At 35.0% G+C, this 23,241-nt stretch overlaps 1 protein-coding gene across 1 annotated transcript; it reads right to left on the bottom strand.

Moving 5' to 3' along the window:
- Positions 1-18,287: 18,287 nt before the first annotated feature.
- LOC128034747 (uncharacterized) lies at positions 18,288-20,132 on the bottom strand. Its single transcript, XM_052623585.1, has 4 exons — positions 20,004-20,132; positions 19,186-19,374; positions 18,952-19,029; positions 18,288-18,905 (listed from the first exon to the last, which is right to left on the bottom strand). The coding sequence occupies exons 1-4, from the start codon at positions 20,130-20,132 to the stop codon at positions 18,288-18,290; spliced, it is 1,014 nt and encodes a 337-aa protein (XP_052479545.1).
- Positions 20,133-23,241: the final 3,109 nt, after the last annotated feature.

Raw genomic sequence — 23,241 nt, 5'->3', positions numbered from 1 at the left:
ATAGCCTTATAATTCTAAATTTATCAAGAAAAACCATGTCTATTTTTGTTTATTTTCGATTTAATCACTAAACACGAAAATTAATAAAATCACTTTAAAAATTAGATCAAAATTATCATCAAACTTTATGCTCAAAAACAATCATCAAGAATACTTCAAGAACATCAATGGTAATTTTTCTAAACTTTGAAAACTTCACAAATTAATCCCTAAACTAGCTAGATATCAATACAATGATCACAAAAACATAACATTCATTAGAAACAGATTAGGAATGAACTTATATGCAAAGGGATAAGCAAGGCGAAACTTTTTCCTCCCAAAACAATGGTGTTTTGATTTCACTCTCACCAAAATGAAAAAGATGATGAAATTCTTACTTTTACTTTTATTTAATTTTACATTATTTACAAAAATTCCATTACTAACTATTTTCTTTTAATTTCTACATGCCTACCGTCCACTAAATAAGGAAATGGCTTGATTGACATATAAGACAACTCGATTTCACTTAAATATACAATTGTTACTAAAACACTATTAACGATTGAATTTTGCACCTTTTTATGGTTTAGTCCTTCTTTCCTTAATTAACCTATCAAACATTAAAATTACTTGATTAAAATTTAATACAATACTATTAACCTCATAAATATTAATTATTTAATATTTACGGACTCACATGTCAGAATTTTGGTCTCAAAACCACTATTTCTGAAACCATTAAAAATAGGCTGTTACATGGAGCCAACACCTGAAAAGTCGGGACTGCATTGCAGCTCGAGGTCCTAATTGGCAGTTATTATACGGTCACAGGTTGAAGTGTAACTAGGGTTTCAAGTTTACAAAGTTTATGCTATCAAGGGATGGGGTATAACTGGTGCCCTAGTTGTTAGTGGTTATGCGGGCACAACAACGAGCTCCACCCCATCAAAGGAAGATGCTTTATAAAACCCATATAGAAGTATAAGATCATAGTCATAGTGAAAAGCACTGGGGCCTTTTAGTATACTTAACTTACTCATTTTATCCACAAAATACGTTGAACCCATTACACTAATTTGTGAATGATTTGGCAACAACAAGGATTGGAACGTAGGGGAGTGAGTCACTAAGAACCTTGTTAGTTGGTGAAATGCGAATCGGATCAGCACTGGACCTTGCTTGTGGGAGTGAGTCACTAAGAACCTTGTTAGTTGGTTGCCCTTGACTCTTACTAAGAAAGATTTAGTGTGGGTGATTGCCGATAGGTTAATTAAGTCAGCTCACTTCCTGCCTGTTTGTACGTGTTATTCTCTTCAGAAGCTTGCAAAGTTGTACATCTCTGAGATTGTGCGACTACATAGAGTACCGATGTCGATTATTTCATATTGAGATCCTAGTTTACATCTCAATTTTGGAAGAAGAAACACAAGGCTTTTAGGACTCATTTGGATTTGACTACCACTTTTCAACTGTAAACTGATGGGTAGTTCAAGTGAGTTATCTAGATTCTTGAGGATATGCTAAGGAGTTGTGTTATTGATTTTCAAGGAAGTTGGTGTTGGATCGCTGGTACGCCCGTGGCACAGTGCAAAAAAAAAACATTCTGGTGATCATCCACCATGGATCCATGTGTGAGGAATGAATCGGGTTTAAAATATACCTTTTCAAACTGAAAAACAGAGTGTATCGCTTTGGTTGGAATAATTTGCACTATGTAAATCCAAGCCGCAACAAAAATATCTCAGCCTCTACGTAATCCACCCAATCAAATACGAACAAAAAAACTCTTTGAACAATTTCAGAGAGAGTTCAAAGACGGTGGCTAGACCCTTTGAATTTTTTCCTTATTTATTGACTCCCACATAATCAGGGATTATATTCCATGTATTAATACCATATATTAAAACAGAATAATTCTCCTTTTACTTCAAAGATAAAATCATGGAAGATATTGAAATTATATTCTTTCCAAAAGAATACTAAATATTAACTCTGAAAGATGTTGCGAATAGAATCCGTCAGGTAATTCTATCTGCCAAGCTATACTATTCGCTAGGCAATACTGTCCGCTACGCGATACTTCCGTCGGGTGAAAATGTTTTCCAGACAATACTGGCCACCAGGAGAAATTGCCCGGCAGATAAAACTTATATTGTAACACCCCTTACCCGTGTCAGACTTCGGGACAGGATATGAGGCATTACTGGTCTTAACACAAGTAACCATACAAAACCGGGCCATAAAATTTCATTCAATTTAAAACTATTTATACACATGCATACCGTCCCTTATAAGGGCCTACGAGGCCCTAAACATACATTGGAAGTGGTTCAAAACTAAACCGAAAACTTTGGAACACTAAGAAAATTTTCATGTTTTGGAGGGTCACACGCCCATGTGGCTCGGGACATGCCTGTGTCCTCAGTCCGTGTAACCTCTACTTCTAACGTCATCAACAAATGAGAGTCCTACAACTCATCATGTATCATGCAAACACAACTCACATCAAAAAACTTTGACATATAATTAATATATATATATAGGCTTACAACAAATTAGCCAATATAAGCCAAGTTACGTGGCTACACATAAATTAAACATTTAACCATTACAAACCAAAACATTTGGCCAAAACACAAAATGATTGAGTCCCTATACATTCCATAAACTTAAAATACTTGAATACATTGATACCGATCAATAGCTTGATAGTATGATAGAATCTCCGACGATCTCCAACCCGAGCTAATATCTGTGATACTATAGGAAAAAGAAAGAAAGGTGGTAAGCTATATAGCTTAGTATGTTGGCATGTAAATAATAAGCAATCTGTTAACATGCTTTTACCAATCCTCACAATATGTTCTCAAGATAATACAATCATAATTACACATAGTTCCACTATTTACTCATTTCACATCAAGTTGTCTACTCGAGTCATAGTCACTAAATTATTTATATCATGCGCTACAGAACTCCAAATTAAGATCTGCTAGATTTTCCCAAAACTATACTCACATATCTTCTTACCATAAAATTTTCAAAATTTTTTGTTCAGTCAAGAAGTACAGTTAATTCTTCAAATGCGTCCCTGTTCTGCTATCTGACAGTTCTGACCTTTCTTCTCTAAAAATTAATTATCTCTTAGTACGGGATTCAGATGATGTTCTCATTTGTTTCTCTTAAAAATTGACTCATTAATAATTTTAAACATATAAATTCTAACCCATAATTATTTTTATACAATTTTTAATGATTTTACAAAGTTAGTACAGGGGATTTTGAAATTATTCTAACATTATCTCACAAAAATTCAAATATCTCATAATATTAGATTCTTTTGCTTACACGGTTTCTTCTATGTGAAACTAGACTCAATAAGCTTTAATTTCATGTCTTATTCAACCTCTAATGCGATTCTCATTTTTGGTGATTTTTCAAAGTTATACAACTGCTGCTGTCCAAAACTATTTTATTGCAAATTTTACTCTTTCATGATTTCTTTGTATTAACATTTATTTCGACACACATAACACCAAAGCATATCCACAACTAGCTATTCCAATAGCTAATCATTATCATATATTTACATGCCATTCATTGGTCAATTTCACCTATACATCAACAACAAAGACTTAATCATATCATGTCTCAATTTAATTTGGCCAAAAGCCTCACACAATCATCAATCAAATTTACCACATATTTATACCTCATAAGTATAGACCTATAATCACAAGGTCATCACAAGATCATTCTCATAAGTATGACTTACTCATTTACATTCTTGCCAAAATGTCCAATATACATCGAGTTCATTACTCATGAATTTTTCGTACATACTTGTATCCTTTCAACATGATCATACCTTGTCTTTTCTTTAACATATACCCGTTGAACCACTTGGAATAGTAAGGATACTCGGGAAAACTCGTTCATAATGTATTGTACCAATGTCATGTCCCAAACATGGTCTTACATGGAAATCTCGTATCGATTCCAATATCCCAGCTATAGTCATACACGAAATCTCAAATCGATGCCAATAGCCCAGCTATGGTCTTACACGAAATCTCAAATCGATGCCAATAGCCCAACTATGGTCTTACAAGAATCTCAAATCGATGCCAATATCCCAGCTATGGTCTTACAAGAATCTCAAATCAATGCCAATAGCCTAGCTATGGTCTTACACGAAATCTCAAATATATGCCAATAGCCCAGCTATGGTCTTACACGAATATCAAATCGATGTCATATCCCAGATATGGACTTATACGGGATCTCAAGTCGATATTAGAACATCATCAACCGAATTCACAAAGCAATTATACAATTCATGCTATATGAAAATATTAAATACATAATAATGTGATGTTGCATTATTTACACATGAACTTACCTCGTACTCGGAATTGACGAATCAGATCGATTACTCGATAATTTTGCCTTTCCCCTGATCTAATTCTGGATTCCTCTTTTCCTGAGCTATATGTATTCAAAAGTAACTCATTTAATCATATAATCATTCAATTAAGTCCAAAAACACATATTTAAGCAAATTTACATTTTGGCCCTAAACTTTCACATTTCTTCTAATTTAGTCCCTATTTAACAAATACACAAAATTCATAAAATTAAACAAGACCCATGCTTGGTCAAAATACCATAGTGCCCCTAGCAGCCCAAAACTTTCATTTATTTCACATTTCAACCACTCAATTTGCATATTTCACAATTTAACCCCTATTTGACTTTTTTTGTCAAAAATCACTTTACAAAACATATTAGTCCATAAACAGTTACTCATTTTCCATCATCAACATTCAAAACAATCAAGCTATCATCAATTTAAACTCATAAATTCATCAACCAATTCAAAAATTAGGGCATGGGCTAGCTAGAACACAAAGCAACGATCTCAAAAACATAGAAATCATAAAAAACAGGACAAAAACACATACCTAATTGAGCTTCCAAGCTTGGCCGAATGTTTAGCACAAAATTACTTTTTCCCCCTCTGAAAAATTGGTGGAAGATGGTAATGGAAGATGATGATAATTTTGTTTTGTTTATTTTTAACATTAATTACTATTTTACTTAATTAACCTTTATAAAATTTAATAATTACACAATTGTCAAGCCAACATCTTCCACTACCTCATTTATAGTCTATTTACCACTTAAGGAAATTTACTTTAATGTTCTATAGCTATTAGACACTTTTACACTTTACGCGATTTAGTCCTTTTTACCCAATTAAGCATTCAAACAGTAAAATTTTTTTACGAAACTTTCACACATATATAATCACATGCTATAAATACCAAAAATATTATTAAAATATTTTTCGACCTCAGATTTGTGGTTTCAAAACTACTGTTCTGATTTAACTAAAACCAGGATGTTACATATATGCTAATGATAAGAATACGCCATATCATGTGTAGGAGGGTATATGCCCATTATATTGGCATGAAATCTGCTCGATTTAACCATAGGGTGTGGTCCTATAAGTTATTGTAACATTGTTAATAATACTAGAACATTTCTAATGTTAAAAGTAATGAGTGACATCTAGTAATGCATCATTTCTACCCAAGTTACAAGAAGTCAAGAATCGACATAATCTTTCTGTGATAAAATTTTTCATGTGTCATATCCTTTTATCCTTTATATCTAGATTGGACACAAGTCATGGTATAGTCACACTTGTACAGTTCAATCTCATATTTCATGATAATCTGAGTGGACTATGTTAAACAGATAAGTACGGTATCTCATATAAACTTATATGAGCATGACCATGCATTTCTAGTCTCACTTCATCAAGTGGCCCAAGATATTACTCCCCTTATGTAGGAGGGGTACATCCTATCTTGATCAATCATATCCTACTACATGGATTGTGGTATATCCAACATCAATCTTTTATAGTACAACCTGTTATGGAAAATGTTTGATTGTATTGAAATATATGACTCGCGATGTTGGAACAATGATGATCTCAAGTTTGAGGATTATATACATAGTAATCACTATGAGTAATTTTTGTGACTATTACATAATAATCTAAGAAACATACTCATGGCGGGTCAGTCCAGTATGTTGTTCTCTAACACATACTCATGTATTAATTTTGACATCCCTATGTCAATGGCAATACTTTGTCATCAACCAACTACACATTAGTCTCAATGCATTGTTATTGTCCAAGCCCACAATCATACTTGACTAAATACTTTTTTCAGAATAATCATATTATTCTTAGGACTTTATTAGTAAACAGTTTATTTTTATACACAGAAAAAGAAACTGAAATAACAATGACAATGCCTTATATTAACAAACAAGGTAAAATGAGTATGTGTTTGCAATGATCTCATGATTGGTCGTCGGGCACACTCTAATAGTTGGGAAGATCATCTACCTTTAGTTGAGTTTGCATATAACAACAATTTTTAGTAAAGCATTTAGATAGTACCTTACAAGGCTTTGTATGGTCGTAAGTGTCGGACTCCTTTGTGCCAGATTGAGTTGGGTGACAGGAAAATTTTGGGTCCTAAGTTAGTTTCAGAGACTAAAGGTAGGGTTAAATTGATTCAAGATAGATGAAGAATGGCTTCTGACAAGCATAAATCATATACAGATATATAAAGTAAAGATATTGAGTACTGTGTTGAGGATCAAGTTTTCTTCAAGGTGTCTCCATGGAGAAAAGTATTGAAATTTGGACAGAATGACAAATTGAGTCCGAGGTTTATTAGGCCTTATCAGATTCTGAAAGGACTTGGACCAATGGCGTATCAGTTGGAGTTACCACCAGAGTTGCATCATGTTCATGACATTTTTCTTAGTATCCTTTTGGTTACCACCAGAGTTACCACCAGGTTGCAAGGTGGTGTTGTTTCTTAGTATCCTTTTGGCTATCATATTCTTTGTTTTTATCATTCAATCCTCTCTTTTTCTCCTCCCTATCAACCACCGTGAGCCACCCTCATTTGGAAGTTCTACACCATTTTTATTTTATTTTTCTATTGTTGTGCCTCAACCAACACTTTTCCTCCACCATATCACCACCAGTTGCTGCCCATAACCACCATACCACCACCACAAAAACCATCTTGCGCCACCACTCTCCACCAACCTTCATTTTGCACCACCACTCTTATCTAATCTTTCTTTCTTTTCCATCTTTTGTCTTCTTCTTTTCATTTCATTTCTCTTCGTTTGATCTAAATAATTGATCATTCTTCTTTATTTCTTCAACATCTTTTTGAATTACCACCTTTCTCAACCACCGTGCACCACCGTTCATCGCCACTGACCACCGCCGACAACCACCATATTTTAATTAGTATTTCTCTTTTCTTTTTTTTTCTTTTCATCTTATTATTTTTAAATAATAAATTCTATTTGATTAATTCTTTCTTTTTCTTGACTAAATCCTCATACCAAATTGAATCATCATCAATCTTAGTTGTTATTTTCAGACTTTTGGGTATTAAAAGTGTAAGTATTATGGAGAAGTAAACTCTATTTCGTTTTGTGAAGTTTTGATAATTGTTAGTGGTTTAATTTTTTCTAAGAGATTATTTTAGATTGAAGGATTTAATCCGAGAATCGTAGACCTCTTATTTTTTCAAAATTGGAGTTTCCAATTGAAGTGGAATAAGGGTACAAATCTAGTTTCGATTTACTTGGATCTGAAGAGTTCGAGTTCGGTTTAGGATTTTACATTTTAGAAAAAAATTAAAGGTGTGTGTCTTATTTAACCACTGTGTGAAAAAGATGATTTTGATCATAATATATATATAATAGATTAAATATTATTTTAAGTATAATCTAGATGCTGAAAATATCATGGTGTGTGATTAATTGGACTTAAGGTATATATCTCGATTTGTATCCCTATTGCTTGATATTTTGATTGTTGATACTATGTGATTTGTTCTAATTCTCATGGCATGTGACATCATGGTGAATCTGATTAAAATGATCTGTACTTATTGAGATTTGACATATCTATTCTGTAAAGCATGGATTTCAATGACTACTGATTTCTGAGTAATATATGATTGCATGTCCAACATGCTTACCGTTTTGATTCTGTAATTGCATACTGTAACAAGCCAATTTTATCCGGCCCAACAGAAATAAATAAACCGAAACAACAACCAAATGAATAAATAAATGAATAATAAAAGTCCATTAATTACAAGCCCAAATAAAAAAACCCTAAAAGCCCAAAACATAAAAGATATCAAAAACCCTAGCTTCCCTAAGGCCTCTAGCGCCACTCCCTCGCCACATCAACAAGCATGCCGCTCGAGGTCTCCCCTCCTCCTTTCACTGAAATGGCAAGGCGTGCCTCTTCAGCACTGCTGACCTTGCCATGAGCACCTTCAAAAAGAAAAAAAAAACAAAAAAGGAGCAGAAGATAGAGAAGAGAAACAAAAAAGAAACAAAAAAATAAACATTGTAGTTTGGCTATAAAAGCCACATCCACCACATGTAACTTTTTTACAAGAAATTGAATACAAAAAAAAACAACAAAGTTCAAAAAAAGTAGTTCATTTTATTTACTTTTTTTTATTTCAAAAAAAATAAGAATAAAAACAAATTTTAAATTTTTACTTGTTAAGAGCCGTCATTGAGAACCACCTCCGATTTGAGAAGCCTCGGAACCCCTTGGGGCTCCATTAAGGGCCTCACCGAAGAGGGAAGAAATCGTCTTCCTTTTTCTTTTTTCACCGATCTCAGCCTTTTTTGGGTGTTTTATCCCTAGATCTAACTCTAAGGTTTGGAAAGGATTTTAAAAAAGTTTTTTTATTTTTCGACCACCGGGAGGTAGTGGTCGTCGACGTCGATGACCGGTGGCCGAGAAGGCGTACGGTGGCCACCAAGGCCGAACAAGAAGGGATTTTAGAGAAAAAAGAGATAAGGAAATTTTTTTCTTTTACTGAAACAAAATGAGTGTTTTTTTTTCAGAATTTTTCAATTTATATGGGCCCCCTAAAACAACGTCATTTTGGGCTTAGCATCAAATGCCCAAAACGACGTCGTTTCAAGCTTGACCTGATGACCCGATTCGGATCCCCTAGTATCTGCATGTTTTCAAGGCAAGGGTCAAATTGCTTTCCAAGTCCTTCCACCTTTAGGCACTTTTCAATGTGGTCCTAGTTTTGCTTTCTTCTTCTTTTAAAATTATACCATTTAATTTTGATTTGTTTCCAGTTTAGTCCTCAGACTATTGACTCTTTGGGGAGTGACATGTGTACTAGGTTGGATTAATTGCCTTCTGAGTCCCTAAACTTTTCTGTTCCATTTTAATTTAATCCTTTATATTCTATTTTCTTATTATTTAGGCGTCAAATTTTGTTATATTTTCAATTTAGTCCTTTATTTCCCCTTTCTTTATTTATTTCATAATTCATGCTTTAATTTTTGTTTAAATCTCAATTTAGTCCATTTATTTAATTCAACCCTCCCTTTTTTATTTTTTATTTTTAGTATTTCTAATTTTGCCCTTTAATTTACATTTTATTAAATACATGATTAATTATGTCATAATTATTTATTGTTACCATAATTGATTAATATTAGTATTACTATTATAGATGTATTTTTATGATCACTATTATTTTATTCTTATTATTATTTTCTTTGCATTATAGTTCTTTTTACCCATGTAGTTATGTTGTTCTATTTTTGCCATTATGATAATATGTAATATGATTCATTATATTTATCCATTTTGTACTATTCTCAAATAAATTAATCTCACATCGCATTAAATGTTATATTCATTTTTACATGACAAATAAGTAATAATTTAAGATCGAGGCAATATTCTTTATAGGGGAAATCCGAAGGATCATGCTATTAACTTACAGAGTATGACTTTCTCCTCGAACCAAAGTAATCGAATATCCTATTCAAAATTAAAAGACAAATGAGATTTAGGTAATAACTAAATAATGAACAATCTTATTTTTGAGGATTCGAGATGTCGAGCCCTAACTTACGGGACATGACCTTTTCGTTTTGATTACCTTGAGATAAGAATGCCCTTTCCATAAATATTGATTTAGTTAGCGATATTTTAATCAAATCATACAAGAAGGGGATCGAATTTTAAATTTTCTTTGAATTCTCAATTCTCGACACTAAGACATCAAGTAATCAACTAGGTACCAATTTTGGGCGTTATAAAGGTGCTAATCCTTCCTGGTACGTAACCGACTGCCGAACCCATTTCTTAGATTTTGTAGAATGAAAATGATTTTTTTTAGTAAAACTAACCTTTTATTAAAATGATCAAATTTTGAGGTGACCCGATCACACCTAATAAAAAGGATTGCCAGCAACTCCATTTTTGTTTTGAAAAATAAAAAGTCGATTTCCAAAAAGGTTTTCACACATGCCATGTCACATTGCATGGGGTTGGGATTATATGGTAAGCAGGAAGTTCTGGAAGTTTCATGATTTGCACTATCTGGTCGTTTAACCACATATCTGTTCTGGCCTGGTGGCTTGACCACATTTATCTACTCTAGCAGCTTGTCTGCAATTCCGGTGGCATTGTCCACATTTATTGTTGGTGTGTTTTGGATGGATGAGTTCTAGGGAACTCTATTTGGTGAGTAGCGAAGATGGGTAGGAAACTTTTGAAAAATGAGCATATATGTTTTTATGAAAAACATTGCATTGTTATAAACATGCATATAGAAATATGTACAATTGAATGTTAAATTCTTTGTAGACTTTGTTCTGTTTAGTATAATTTCTATTATTATGCTTGAATTGAGACGCAAACTAAGCTTTTAGCTCACCCTTTAGTTTTCTTTAAAATTTTCAAATAACACTCATGGATAGGACTTGGATGTAGCATATGGAAGAGGTTCATGAATATATTTAAATAAAAATATATAAAAACTATTTGGATTTGTTTTGAATTTTGGACTGTGTTAAATATTTTAAACTATGACATGTAGATTTTAATTTGATAATTGGATTGCATGCATAAACTTAGGATTTTTTAAATTATTTAATTAATTATTCTAGAACATAAAATGTTTTATCATATTGGAATAATTTTAAGAAAATTACAAAGTTATCATTTATTTAGATTCTTAATTTTGGAAACAAAATTTTGTAAAATAACATTTTAAAATTTGCAAGGCAATTTTTCTATTCAAACTATCAAAAAGTAACAATTTGAATTACTACGAAAATTTACTTAAACTAAACATGTTGTAATAAAAAATTTTGTCGACAACTTTCTTATTAAAAACAAGTAATGTTTTCCAAAAAGATGAGTTAAGCACAACCAATTTGAAAGTCTTTTCTTCATGATTGATGTAGCTTCTAAAATTTGGTCATAACGTCTACACCAGGTTTGGGGGGTTACAAAACTTGTTGTCGTGCCTGAATAACCATTGTCAACTGGGCCCCCAGTTATACTCCATCCCTTGATAGCATAACCTTTGTAAACTTGAAGCCCTAGATACACTTCAACTTATGACAGTATAATCAGTGCCAACTAGGACCTTTAGTTGCAATGTAATTCCGACTTCTCGGGTGATGGCTCCATCCTTAGATGGAAGATGAAATTTTTCGGTTACTGCGCTCCACGGCATCACTGTAAATTCAAAAATACCTTAAAATTAAAATAATGTCTATCTCAAACATAGAGAAAAATAAATCCATAAACTTCTTATCGAAACCACTTTTAAATTTAGAAAAATGGTGATCGACTTTGAAAATAAAGATGGGAGTCACCACTGATCTTTTATTAAGGTGTGATCGGCTCACCTTGAAAATGATTTTGATCTACGAAATTTTAAGAAAATAGGTTCGGGAGTCGATTACGTACGAGGAAGGGTTAGCACCCTCGTAACGCCCAAGATTGGTACCGAATTGATTGTTTGATGTCTTAGTGTCGAAATATTGAAAAGATTTTCAAATACGATCCTTGATGAGAAAAGTTGAATAAATCAAATTGAATGATAAGACACACTTATTTCGAAGAAATAAATTTTCGTACTCAGTGAGTTAGGGTGCTCCAATTCAATCTTTGAAATTAAATGTGCTTTTTTTAAGGAAATCATGAGTGTAAAGAAGGTTACTTGATCGTTTAAGTCAATCGAGAAATTAGAATCCAGTAAGTTAGGGTTCAATTTCTCTAAATTCTTAAACCTCAAATATTGCCTTTATTTTAAAAACGAGACAACAAAATGTTGTATCTAGTGAGTTAGGATTCAACATTTCGAAATCTTAAATGCTTAATTTAAAAATTGAATGATTTTAATAAATTAAATACTTGATCATCCAAATTCATCGAGAAGAATCGAAGCCTAGTAAGTTAAGGCACGATTCTTTCGAGAACTTATGAACATCGAGCATTTAGGGATTAAGTAATAAAACAACTATAGTGCCTTAATAAAATACGATTCTCGCAAAAGGAATGTGATTAGATAACAATACATACAATGTAAAACATGAAATACAATCTAAATTGAAACTAAAAACAATTAAGAAAGTGTTGTACAAATACCAACATTAACTTTAATCACATCATACAAATTTGAGTATTAATAAACAAACAACCAATAAACAAATAAAATAAATAGAGTTTAAGTAACGAAATGTTTATGTTTAAAACTATGAAAAAATAATTCAAAATTAATTGCTATGTATTATATACATATATATGAATATTAAAAATATTTGCGTATAAATTATATATATATAAAAGAATCATATAATTTTATTACGAAAATAAGATTTAAGTTATATACTACATTATTTTAAGAAATAAAGTAGCAAATAAATATATCAAAAATAATGGAGCCAATTATAATATTAGATTTGAAAATAAAGTATACAATAGAAATTTGAAATAATATTTAATCAACTTAAAATATTTTTAAAATAATAATTTGAAAGAATTTTGGGTTATTTTCTAAAAATTTTGTATTAATAAAAGAGTTTGAAAACAATACTAGGTAGAATATCAAGATAGTGTTAAAATAATAGATCAAAATAAGAATTTATTTGTTTTAAAAACATTTTTTGTGAGACAATTTAAATATGATAAAACAATTTTAAAGTGATACTATAATTATATTAAAACATAAAATAGAGTTTAAATAACATTCAAAAAAAAACGAAATTAAATAAATATGTAGAGCGAGTTCCAACTAGTAGTGTATAATAACTTTGAAAGTATTAATAATAAATTAAAATGATAATCAAATAAATTTTAAAACTATAGCAACAATGAATTTAAAACATTATTAAAAGTTTAATATCAAAAGATATGTTAAATTTTATAATAAATGAGAGTAAAATTGATTCTAATTTTTTTTTTAAAAAAAACTAAAAAAAAACTTGTCGAATTTGGAAAAGAATATTAGACATGTATTAAGTTGAAATCTATTTCGGAACTCAGGGACCAATCAGACAATTATACGCAATCAATGAAATAATCCCAATCAACAACCAAAACGGTACCGCTTAAGCCTGGGTCTAAATGAAAATAAGATTAAATATGATGTACAAATTACAAAACATTAAAGGAAATCCTATTGAAGAAATAGACCAAATAATTCGTGATGCGCGGATCCTTCCCGGGTCGGGTCACCACCTGGATCCGGTCCCCGAAATGACACTGTTTTAAAGTCATTGTACTGACTTTAACGACGACATTCCAGCTTCTTGAATAAAAAAAAACCTAAAATCTGTTAACTTTGAAAACCCTAAGAGAACTAAGTTTCTCTGCGCCATTCTGGGTGTTAAGGGTACTTGAGCAGTCATCGATCCTAGCCACTTCTTCGATGGCGACAGAGAGAGCCAGGATCGCGCTCCCAGGTATGTTCCGCTCTCCTTTCTATTGTTTCTCTTTTAAATGACGAATGATCAACATAAAAACTAAAAAAAAAAAAAGCAAAGAGAAGAATCAAGCAACCAGCAAAATAGAAGAGAATAAAAACCCAGAAAATCATTTTTCTCTGTTTTTGATTTTTTTGTACTCTCAATTCTTGTATATTGAATGCGTAAAAAAACTACATAGTTCAATCGGTCCTTTATAGCCGATCTGAGGAATAAATTTTTCTAAATTTTACATTTTCTTCCTATTTTTCCTAGTATTTTGTTGTCAATCTACTATATGCTCTCCTTTTTTTGCTGTTGTTGTTTGTTTTTGCTACTCGTTTGTTCGTCTCTTGCAGCACGGAGGTGTGGCGGGGACGTGGCACGACGGAGCCACTGGGCGTGCGTGGAGGGGAGCCTGCTAGGAGTCACTGTTGCAGCGCTTGTGTCATTTTCGAAACCCTAGGGTTTCTGACTGCTGGTTTAGGCCAGTCAAGATTGGGTCTATTTTGGGTCTGGTTTAAAATTTTGGGTGTTTTGAAATTGGGCCTGTAGTGGTTTATTTTATTGTATTTTGGTTTTGTTTGATTTTTTATTTATTTGTTTGGATTTGGGCATGCTTTGGGGCCTGGCCAAAATAGGCCTACTACAGGTGCCCCTCTTTGCTCGTTGTCGTGTAACGAGAATGGAGTAAAGACTTTAAAAATGGCCTATTTTGTCTGGCTCTGTCAAACATTGGCCTTCATGATGCTCGTTTTCTTCAAGTAGCCTCATCCCATCCTACTGCATCTTCAGAGGGATAGGGATTGGTGCTTCGATCCATTCCACCGCAACGTCAGGGAAATAGGACTTGTAACTCATAATTTTAATTTTCTTAGCAGTGATGTCGGGGAGGCGAGATATGCCATTCTCAGTCTACTCCTCTGAAACCTTAGGGAGATAAGACCTGATGTGATCTACTCTACTGCAAGTTTAGAGAGATAAGATCTATTGTTTTAATCCACTCCACTGTAACTCCAGGGAGATAGGATTATCGTCTTCAATCTGCTCCACTGCAACCTCAGGGAGATAAGACTTGCTTCTTCGATCTACTCCGCTGCAACCTCAGGGAGATAACACCTGATGTGATATTCTCTGCTGCAACCTTAGAGAGATAAGATCTATTATTTCAATCCACTCCACTGCAACTTCAGGGAGATAGGATTATCAGCTTCCATCTGCTCCACTGCAACCTCAGGGAGATAAGACCTGCTTCTTCGATCTACTCCGCTGCAACCTCAGGGAGATAAAACCTGATGTGATCTACTTTGCTGCAACTTCAGAGAGATAAGATCTATTATTTCAATCCGCACTGCAACTTCAGGGAGATAGGATTATCAGCTTCCATCTGCTTCACTGCAACCTCAATGAGATAAGACCTGCTTCTTCGATCTACTCCGCTGCAACCTCAGGGAGATAAGACCTAATGTGATCTACTCTGCTGCAACTTCAGAGAGATAAGATCTATTATTTCAATCCACTCCACTGCAACTTCAGGGAGATAGGATTATCAGCTTCCATATGCTCCACTGCAACCTCAGAGAGATAAGACCTGATGTGATCTACTCTGCTGCAACTTCAGAGAGATAAGATCTATTATTTCAATCCACTCCACTGCAACTTCAGGGAGATAGGATTATCAGCTTCCATCTGCTCCACTGCAACCTCAGGGAGATAAGACCTGCTTCTTTGATCTACTCCGCTGTAACCTCAGGGAGATAAGACCTGATGTGATCTACTCTGCTACAACTTCAGAGATATACGATCTATTATTTCAATCCGTTCCACTGCAACTTCAGGGAGATAGGATTATCAGCTTCCATTTGCTCTACTGCAACCTCAGGGAGATAAGACCTGATGTGATCTACTCTGCTGCAACTTCAGAGAGATAAGATCTATTATTTCAATCCGCTCCACTGCAACTTCAGGGAGATAGGACTTGGTGCGATCTCAACGATCTGTTCTCGGGGAACATGACATGTTTAATAAATCTAATTATGCTTAATAAGTAGGATGATATGATCAAAATGACTCAAATGCTCCTAACTAGACATGTGTGAATGGTGTTTGCACGAATGCGAGATGCTATTGTTTGAGAGTTATCCCTTTTTTTATCACCTAGGTTATCAATACTCAAAGTTTATTAAGGCCTTGTCACGGTCGTGCTTTAAAACCTTCCTTCTTGTCTAGCGCCTTCAATGAAACACTTGACTGAATTGCCCTCACTGTAAACCTCCAAGTTCGATTCATTGGGTCGCAAAAAGTTGTATCTTCTTTCTTAATATGCAACTCAAAAATGAAGAGATCTAGTCTTTTCTCAATCCCTTCCCATCGCAATTTAAGGATACCCAACGCGTCATTCTTTGGTGTCACATCCAAAATTTACGCACGAAGATTTTTCAAACAGATCTCTTCTTACTAACTCATGATTATTGGTGACATTTTGTTCAATCAATGTTTCTGTTAACAAAATTCAAAAGGGATCATCTTAATTCAGACTTTCCTTCTTAGGTTTCTAACCTTTAAACTTGGTTCGTTCTAGACAGTAGTCCTGTTTCAGGTTACTGTATTATTTAGGAACTTTTTCAGAGTAATATACAAAACTTCCCTTGTGAAAGTTTTATTAGTCCATTAACCACTATTCTAATGTCATATGTTTGCAAAAAGGGTCATAACAATGGATAAGGGTAAAGTCAATTCTTGAACATTTCTTGAAAGAAATACAATAATAAGAAGTACAATGAGCATAACAAAGAAGTTGATCTTGGAAAAAGAAAAAAGGTATTTCAAGAATAGCACATTCAATAGTATAAGAACTAGGTGCCCCAGTTATCACAACTTGAATTTCTCTGTACGAACTTTTTGAAGACCTTTTTGAGTTTGACATGTGTTTAGGAGATCTGCAGTACTCTGTCGATGTTCCAAGATGTCGCATACCCTTTCCTGTTGATTTAGGTATAGCAAGATCATCATATGCCCCAATCTAATCAAAATTTGAGCTGTCTAAATCACCTCATGCCCAATTCCGATCAATATTTGAGCTGCCTTTTCGGGCTTTCGACTCAAATCCTCTTTGGTCTTAAGGCGCCCTTTGCGGGTTTTCACCTTGGCCTCTCCATCATTTTTTTAGGAATCAAAGCGCCCTTTGCGGGTTTTCACTTTGGTTCCCTTTTCTTCAAGTAAAATATTTCTTAACCAAATCTGAGTTTACAGGATTTGGCAGGTTTTTACCATCCATGTCACTCAGAATCAAAGCTCCACCGGAAAAGGCCTTCTTCACAACATAAGGACCCTCCCAATTTGGCATCCATTTTCCTCTAAAGCCCCTTTGTATAACAAGAATTTTCTTCAACACCAGATCCCCTTCATGGAATTCTCTGGGACGAACCTTCTTGTTATAGGCTCGCATCATTCGTTTTTGACACATATGACCATGCTGAATGGCTTTTAACCTTTTTCCCTTCAATTAAATTCAACTGATCGTATTGAGACTAAACCCATTCCGCTTCATCTAATTTTAGCTCAGCCAATACCCTGAGGGAAGGAATTTCCACTTTAATGGGTAAAATGACTTCCATCCCATAAACTAGAGGAAACGTTGTTGCTCCAGTAGAAGTTCTGATAGATGTTCGGGAAGCTAGGAGAGCGAATGGTAACTTCTCATGCCAATCTTTGTAAGTTTCAGTCATTTTCACTACAATCCTCTTAATATTTTTATTGGCTGCCTCAACTGCACCGTTCATTTTTGGGCGATACGGCGATGAGTTATGATGTTTGATCTTAAATTGGCTGCAAAATTTAGCTATTGTGCTATTGTTCAAATTCAACGCATTGTCGGATATGATTTTCTCAGGCATTCCATATCGACAAATGATCTCATTTTTCAAGAATTTGCTGACTGCTGATTTTGTGACATTTGCGTATGAAGCAGCTTCCAGCCACTTGGTAAAGTAATCAATGACCACGAAGATGAAGCGATGCCCATTAGAAGCCTTTGGAGATATTGGCCTAATAACATCCATACCCCACATGGAGAACGGCCAAGGAGAGATCATGACGTGGAGAGGTGAAGGAGGCGTGCGTATTTTGTCTCCAAAAATTTGGCATTTGTGGCACTTCTTGGCATAATTGATACAATCTCCTTCCAAAGTAGATCAATAGTACCCAAATCTCATGATTTGTCTAGCCATTGTAAAACCATTTGCATGAGTTCCACAAATGCCTTCGTGGACTTCCTCCAAGATCTTTTTAGCTTCCATGGCATCCACACACCTTAGCAGTACTTCATCCTTTCCTCTTTTGTACAACACTTCTCCATCTAAGACATAATCAATGGCTATCCTCCTCAGTGTTCTCTTCTCATTCTCTGTCTCTTGGTCAGGGTACTTTCAATTCTTCACATATTGTAGGATACTCTGATACCAAGGATGATCATCTTTTTCCTCCTCCTTAATGCTATAGCAACGAGCTGGGTTCTCATAGATACTCATCTGAATAGGCTTTATCACCTCTAACCTATTTACTTGGATCAACGAGGCTAGCGTAGCCAACGTATCAACCATTTGGTTTTCTTCCCGTGGAAGGTAACAAAAAGTGATGTCTTCGAACTCAGCAATTAATTCCAGAACCAGCTTTCTATAACTGATCAACTTAGGGTCTCTAGTTTCCCATTCTCCTCTGAGTTGGTATATCACCAATGCGGAATCCCCATATACTTTTAGCGCTTTGATGTTTCGTTCAATAGCTGCGCGAATGCCCATAATGCATGCTTCGTATTCTGCCATATTATTTGTGCAATCAAAGTCCAACTTGCTAGCGACAGGGTAATGATCTCCACTTGGGGATACCAAGACCGCCCCAATTTTATTTCTTGTAGCATTTGAAGCTCCATCAAAAATTAACCTCCATACGAGATCCGTTTGAGAATTTTCTTCAGTATTTGCCACATACATCAAATCTTCATTTGGAAAATCGAAGTTCAAAGACGTCCTCCAAAGCTCTACTAGCTAGGAAATCAGCTATTGCACTTCCCTTTATGACCTTCTAACTTACATATATTATGTCAAATTCAGAGAGGAGGATCTGCCATATAGCCATTCTCCCATTTAAAGCAGTTGATTCCATCATGTACTTTAAAGGATCCAACTTTGAGATCAGTCAAGTCATATGATACAACATGTACTGCCTTAGTCTTCAGGTTGCCCAGGTTAAAGCACAACACAACTTCTCAATTAATGAGTATCTTATTTCACAATCAGTGAATTTCTTGCTAAGATAGTATATTGCCCTTTCTTTCTTTCCCGTTTCATCATGCTGGCCCAACACGCATCCCATGGAATTTTCAAACACCGTTAGATACAGTATCAATGGCCTATCTGAACTTGGCGGTGAAAGTACTGGAGTATTAGCCAAGTATTGCTTTATCTTGTCAAAAGCCTTCTGGTATTCCTCATTCCATTCACCCGGATTATGTTTCTTCAGAAGACGGAATACTGGATCACATTTCTCCGTCAGTTGTGAAATGAACCGAGCAATGTAAATCAATCTCCCTAGGAAACCTCGAACTTCCTTCTGAGTACGTGGCGGGGGTAAATCTCGTATTGCCTTAACTTTATCTAGTTCAACCTCAATCCCCATTCTACTAACTATGAAGCCTAATAACTTCCCTGATCTGACTCCAAATGTGCACTTTGTTGGGTTGAGCTTGAGTTGAAATTTTCTCAATCTTAAAAATAATTTTCTCAAGACTTGAACATGTTTTCTTCTGTTTTAGACTTTGCAATCATATCATCAACATAGACTTCGATCTCCTTATGCATCATGTCATGAAACAAAGTCACCATGGCCCTTTGATAAGTTGCCCCTGTGTTCTTCAATCCGAAGGGCATTACTTTGTAACAAAATGTTCCCCATAAAGTAACAAATGTGGTTTTCTCCATATCTTCAGGATGCATCTTTATTTGGTTGTATCTGAAAAAGCCATCCATGAAAGAAAATAATGAGTAGCCCGTCGTGTTATCTACCAAAGTATCAATGTGAGGCAACGGAAAATTATCTTATGGACTAGTTTTGTTCAAGTCTCTTTAGTCCACGCACATTCGTACCTTTCCATTCTTCTTGGGAACAGGAACGATCTTTGCTACCCAATCTGAATATTTGACCTCTTGCAAGAATCCAACATTGAACTGCCTTTTGACTTCTTCTTTTATTTTTAGCACAATATCAGGTCTCATTCTCCTGAGCTTCTGTTGAACTAGTTTACAATCTTCTTTTATGGGCAGACGATGTACCACACTGCTAGTACTTAACCCACATCTTTGAACTCTCGGAGCAATTCAATGAGGTCTCATTTCGTCCTTGCGGTGATTTCAGTTCCAATTTTCACCTCTTTTCTCTTCTCTAGGCTCACAATTTCCAATGATTCCTTATGAGGTAGGATTTTCTTATCCTCTTGTTCCACCATTCTCAACAAATCTGGAGATACACCACAGTCTTCGTCATTTTTAAAGTCATGAGATCCCTCTAAACACATGTCTTGCTCAAAAAGAGGCTCCGTATTTAAAGCAGCGTCACCCATGTCATTGATATCTGGGAACCTATGAAGGAATACATCAAAGGATATACAAAGAACATATACATTTATGAATAATTACTTGTACAATAAGGTTACAAATATAATAAAAGAATTATTTGAAAGATAATCAATAAAATGGAAAATATTTACTTGCATGGAAAGAATAAAAGAATAAAAGAATAATTGCCCAAAATGAATGTAAAGATGTATTTTATTATAATAATGATATTCAGACCCAAGCCTATTTCACAAAAGGATTTCCTATCATTCTTAAGCTAAAAAAAACAAGAATGTTCTGAGCATTACTCTGAATAAGCCCTAAAGACTACAGGGATTTCTTCTACAGTCCAATTGTTTAGCTCGCTCCCAAGTTCGTAAGGGCAGATCTCCCACAAGGTCCCGTTTTCAATTGTTTCTATAGCATTGATATGAACATTTTTCAGCATCTCTTCAATGCTTTCCATTCTGGACACTCCTTGCTCAGGATAAATAAACCCACCCGAGAAAAAGGATGTAGCTATGTGGGGAAAGGTCAAAGGCTCCCACTTCATTTCAACTCCACTTAGACGTGCCCTTTTTCTCTCTTGTCTTTTCTTCACTTCTTTCTTCTTCTGCTTCAGGTCTGGTTTGTATCCTAAGCCAAAACTATCGAACTTTTCTTTCAGCATTGGTGCTTCAATCCTCCCTTGAAGATATTTTCCCAATCCTTTCCCTGGTAAGGCTCCTTTTTCCTATCATCAATTGCAGCCCCATCTCTGTGGTCTTGGATATCTTCGGTACTGAAATTGTGCTTCCTTCAACAATAAACATCACGTTCACAAACTCTAATGACCGAAAAGAACATTACAATGCCTCATCATTGATTTCCACATAGGGTGCATCACTAGTTACTGTTGCGATGATATGTTCCTCCGCATTTATTGTTATCGATCGACCTTCTGACACTAATTTCACCTTCTGATGTAGCGATGAAGGTACTGCCCCGGCTAAGTGTATCCATGGTCTCCCCAATAAACAGTTGTAAGAAGGCTTAATATCCATTACCAGGAAGTCCACCTCATAAATAGTTGGGCCGATCATTAATGGTATTTCAATTCTCCCGATAACCCTCCTTTCTGTTCCATCAAATGCCCTTACTATGCTCTGACATGCTTTCATGTGTGAGCTATCCACCGGTAACCGATCAAGAGTAGATAAAGGCAATATGTTCAATGCAGATCCATTATCAACCAAGACCCCCAGCAACGTGTACCCTTTGCATCGAGTAGTGATATGTACAGCTTTAGTAGAACCTTTGCCACCAGACGGTATTTCATCGTCGTTGAAGAAGATAAAATTGTCAGCACTTATATTGCTGACCAATCGATCCAGTTTATTGACTAAGATGTCATCAGCCACATATGCTTCGTTTAGTACTTTTATCAGTGCACTTCGATGTACTTCTGAGCTTAAGAGCAAAGCTAATACAGAGATGCGGGCTGGCTGTTTGTGCAGTTGCTCCACAACGCTGTATTCGCTGTGTTTTAAAAACTTCAAAAACTCCTTTGCTTCTTCCTCTTTTATTGGTTCATTAACCAACGGCTCGACTTCCACTGCTTTCCCTTTTTTCTGTTCTGCCATCAAATTCTTTTCTCTTGGCAATTCTGTTTGAGTATCATATTGCTTTCCATTGTGCGTATAAGAACCCATTTCCTGACTTCTCTCAACTTCTTTTCCCGTGATTGTCACATTGCACCCATAATTCCACGGTACCATTTTGCTATCCTTATATGAGAAATTTGATGGTTTCTGGATTACGATTTTTGGTGTCATCTGAACCCTAGCCTCATTGCTCTTAGGGCGTGAGATAATGACCATAGGATGATTCCTTTTCGGAGTCTTCGTCACCGACTCTGATGTACATAGATTCCTTTTACCTTCTACTTCTTCATAAAACCTCATCTCCTTGTTATCCTTCATGTTTTGGACCAGAGCCCTAAATCCCTCACATTCTTGAATCTCATGTCCTACTTCGCGGTGAAATTCACAATAGTTTTCAGTCTCATACCCTTCAAGATCTGAAATAACTAACCCTCTCTTCGCCATTTCTCTCCAAACCCATTTTAACGGAGTTTTTACTTCAGCAATGTCATTCTTGACTTCTTCTACCATACTTTCGCTCATCATATTCACCCCCTTATCAGCGTGTTTAGGCAGCGGATTTTCCACGTTAGGTGAGTCGTCAAATTTGACAACACCTTTGCTGATGAGTCTTTCAACCACCTTCTTAAAAGCTGTGCAATTTTCTATCGAATGCCCTGTGATTCCCGCATGATAATCACATTGTACGTTCGCATCATACCATTTAGGAAACGAAGGTTGTAAAGGGTCTAAGTAATAAGGAGAAACAACATGTGCATCGAATAAATTCTAATACAGCTCCTTATATGACATTGAGATTGGCATGAACTGGGGCTTCTCAGTGTTTTGCCTAGCTCCTGACTCTTGTCTAGATGATCCTTGCTGATTGGCAACCACTTTCCTCAGTTGATTCACTGTAATTGACTTACTGTATGCATTCATGTTATTCACTTCATTTTCTCTTTTCTTCGGGGCGGCCCTTCTATTAGTCTCCCCTCCATCTATTCTTCCACTTTTAATAGCATGCTCAATCATTTCACCGTTCATAATTATATCTGAGAAATTCTTTGAAGCACTCCCCAACATATGAGTGATGAACGGGGCTTTCAACGTATTAATAAAAAGCATCGTCATTTCTTTTTCCAAAA

The sequence above is a fragment of the Gossypium raimondii genome, chromosome 11 (assembly GCF_025698545.1).
Source record: "Gossypium raimondii isolate GPD5lz chromosome 11, ASM2569854v1, whole genome shotgun sequence".
NCBI lineage: Eukaryota > Viridiplantae > Streptophyta > Magnoliopsida > Malvales > Malvaceae > Gossypium > Gossypium raimondii.
Note: the sequence above shows the minus strand (reverse complement) of the source record. Positions and strands in the feature narration are given on the sequence as shown.

What these genes read in the sequence shown, in the direction of transcription:
- LOC128034747 (XM_052623585.1), bottom strand. Translation starts at nt 20,132, where the DNA reads ATGAGACCTGATATTGTGCTAAAAATAAAAGAAGAAGTCAAAAGGCAG. An exon ending in TTCCCAAGAAGAATGGAAAG is followed by an intron (nt 19,375 to 20,003) that starts GTACGAATGTGC and finishes CGTCTTCTGAAG; the next exon opens with AAACATAATCCGGGTGAATG. An exon ending in AAACGGGAAAGAAAGAAAGG is followed by an intron (nt 19,030 to 19,185) that starts GCAATATACTAT and finishes GATCCTTTAAAG; the next exon opens with TACATGATGGAATCAACTGC.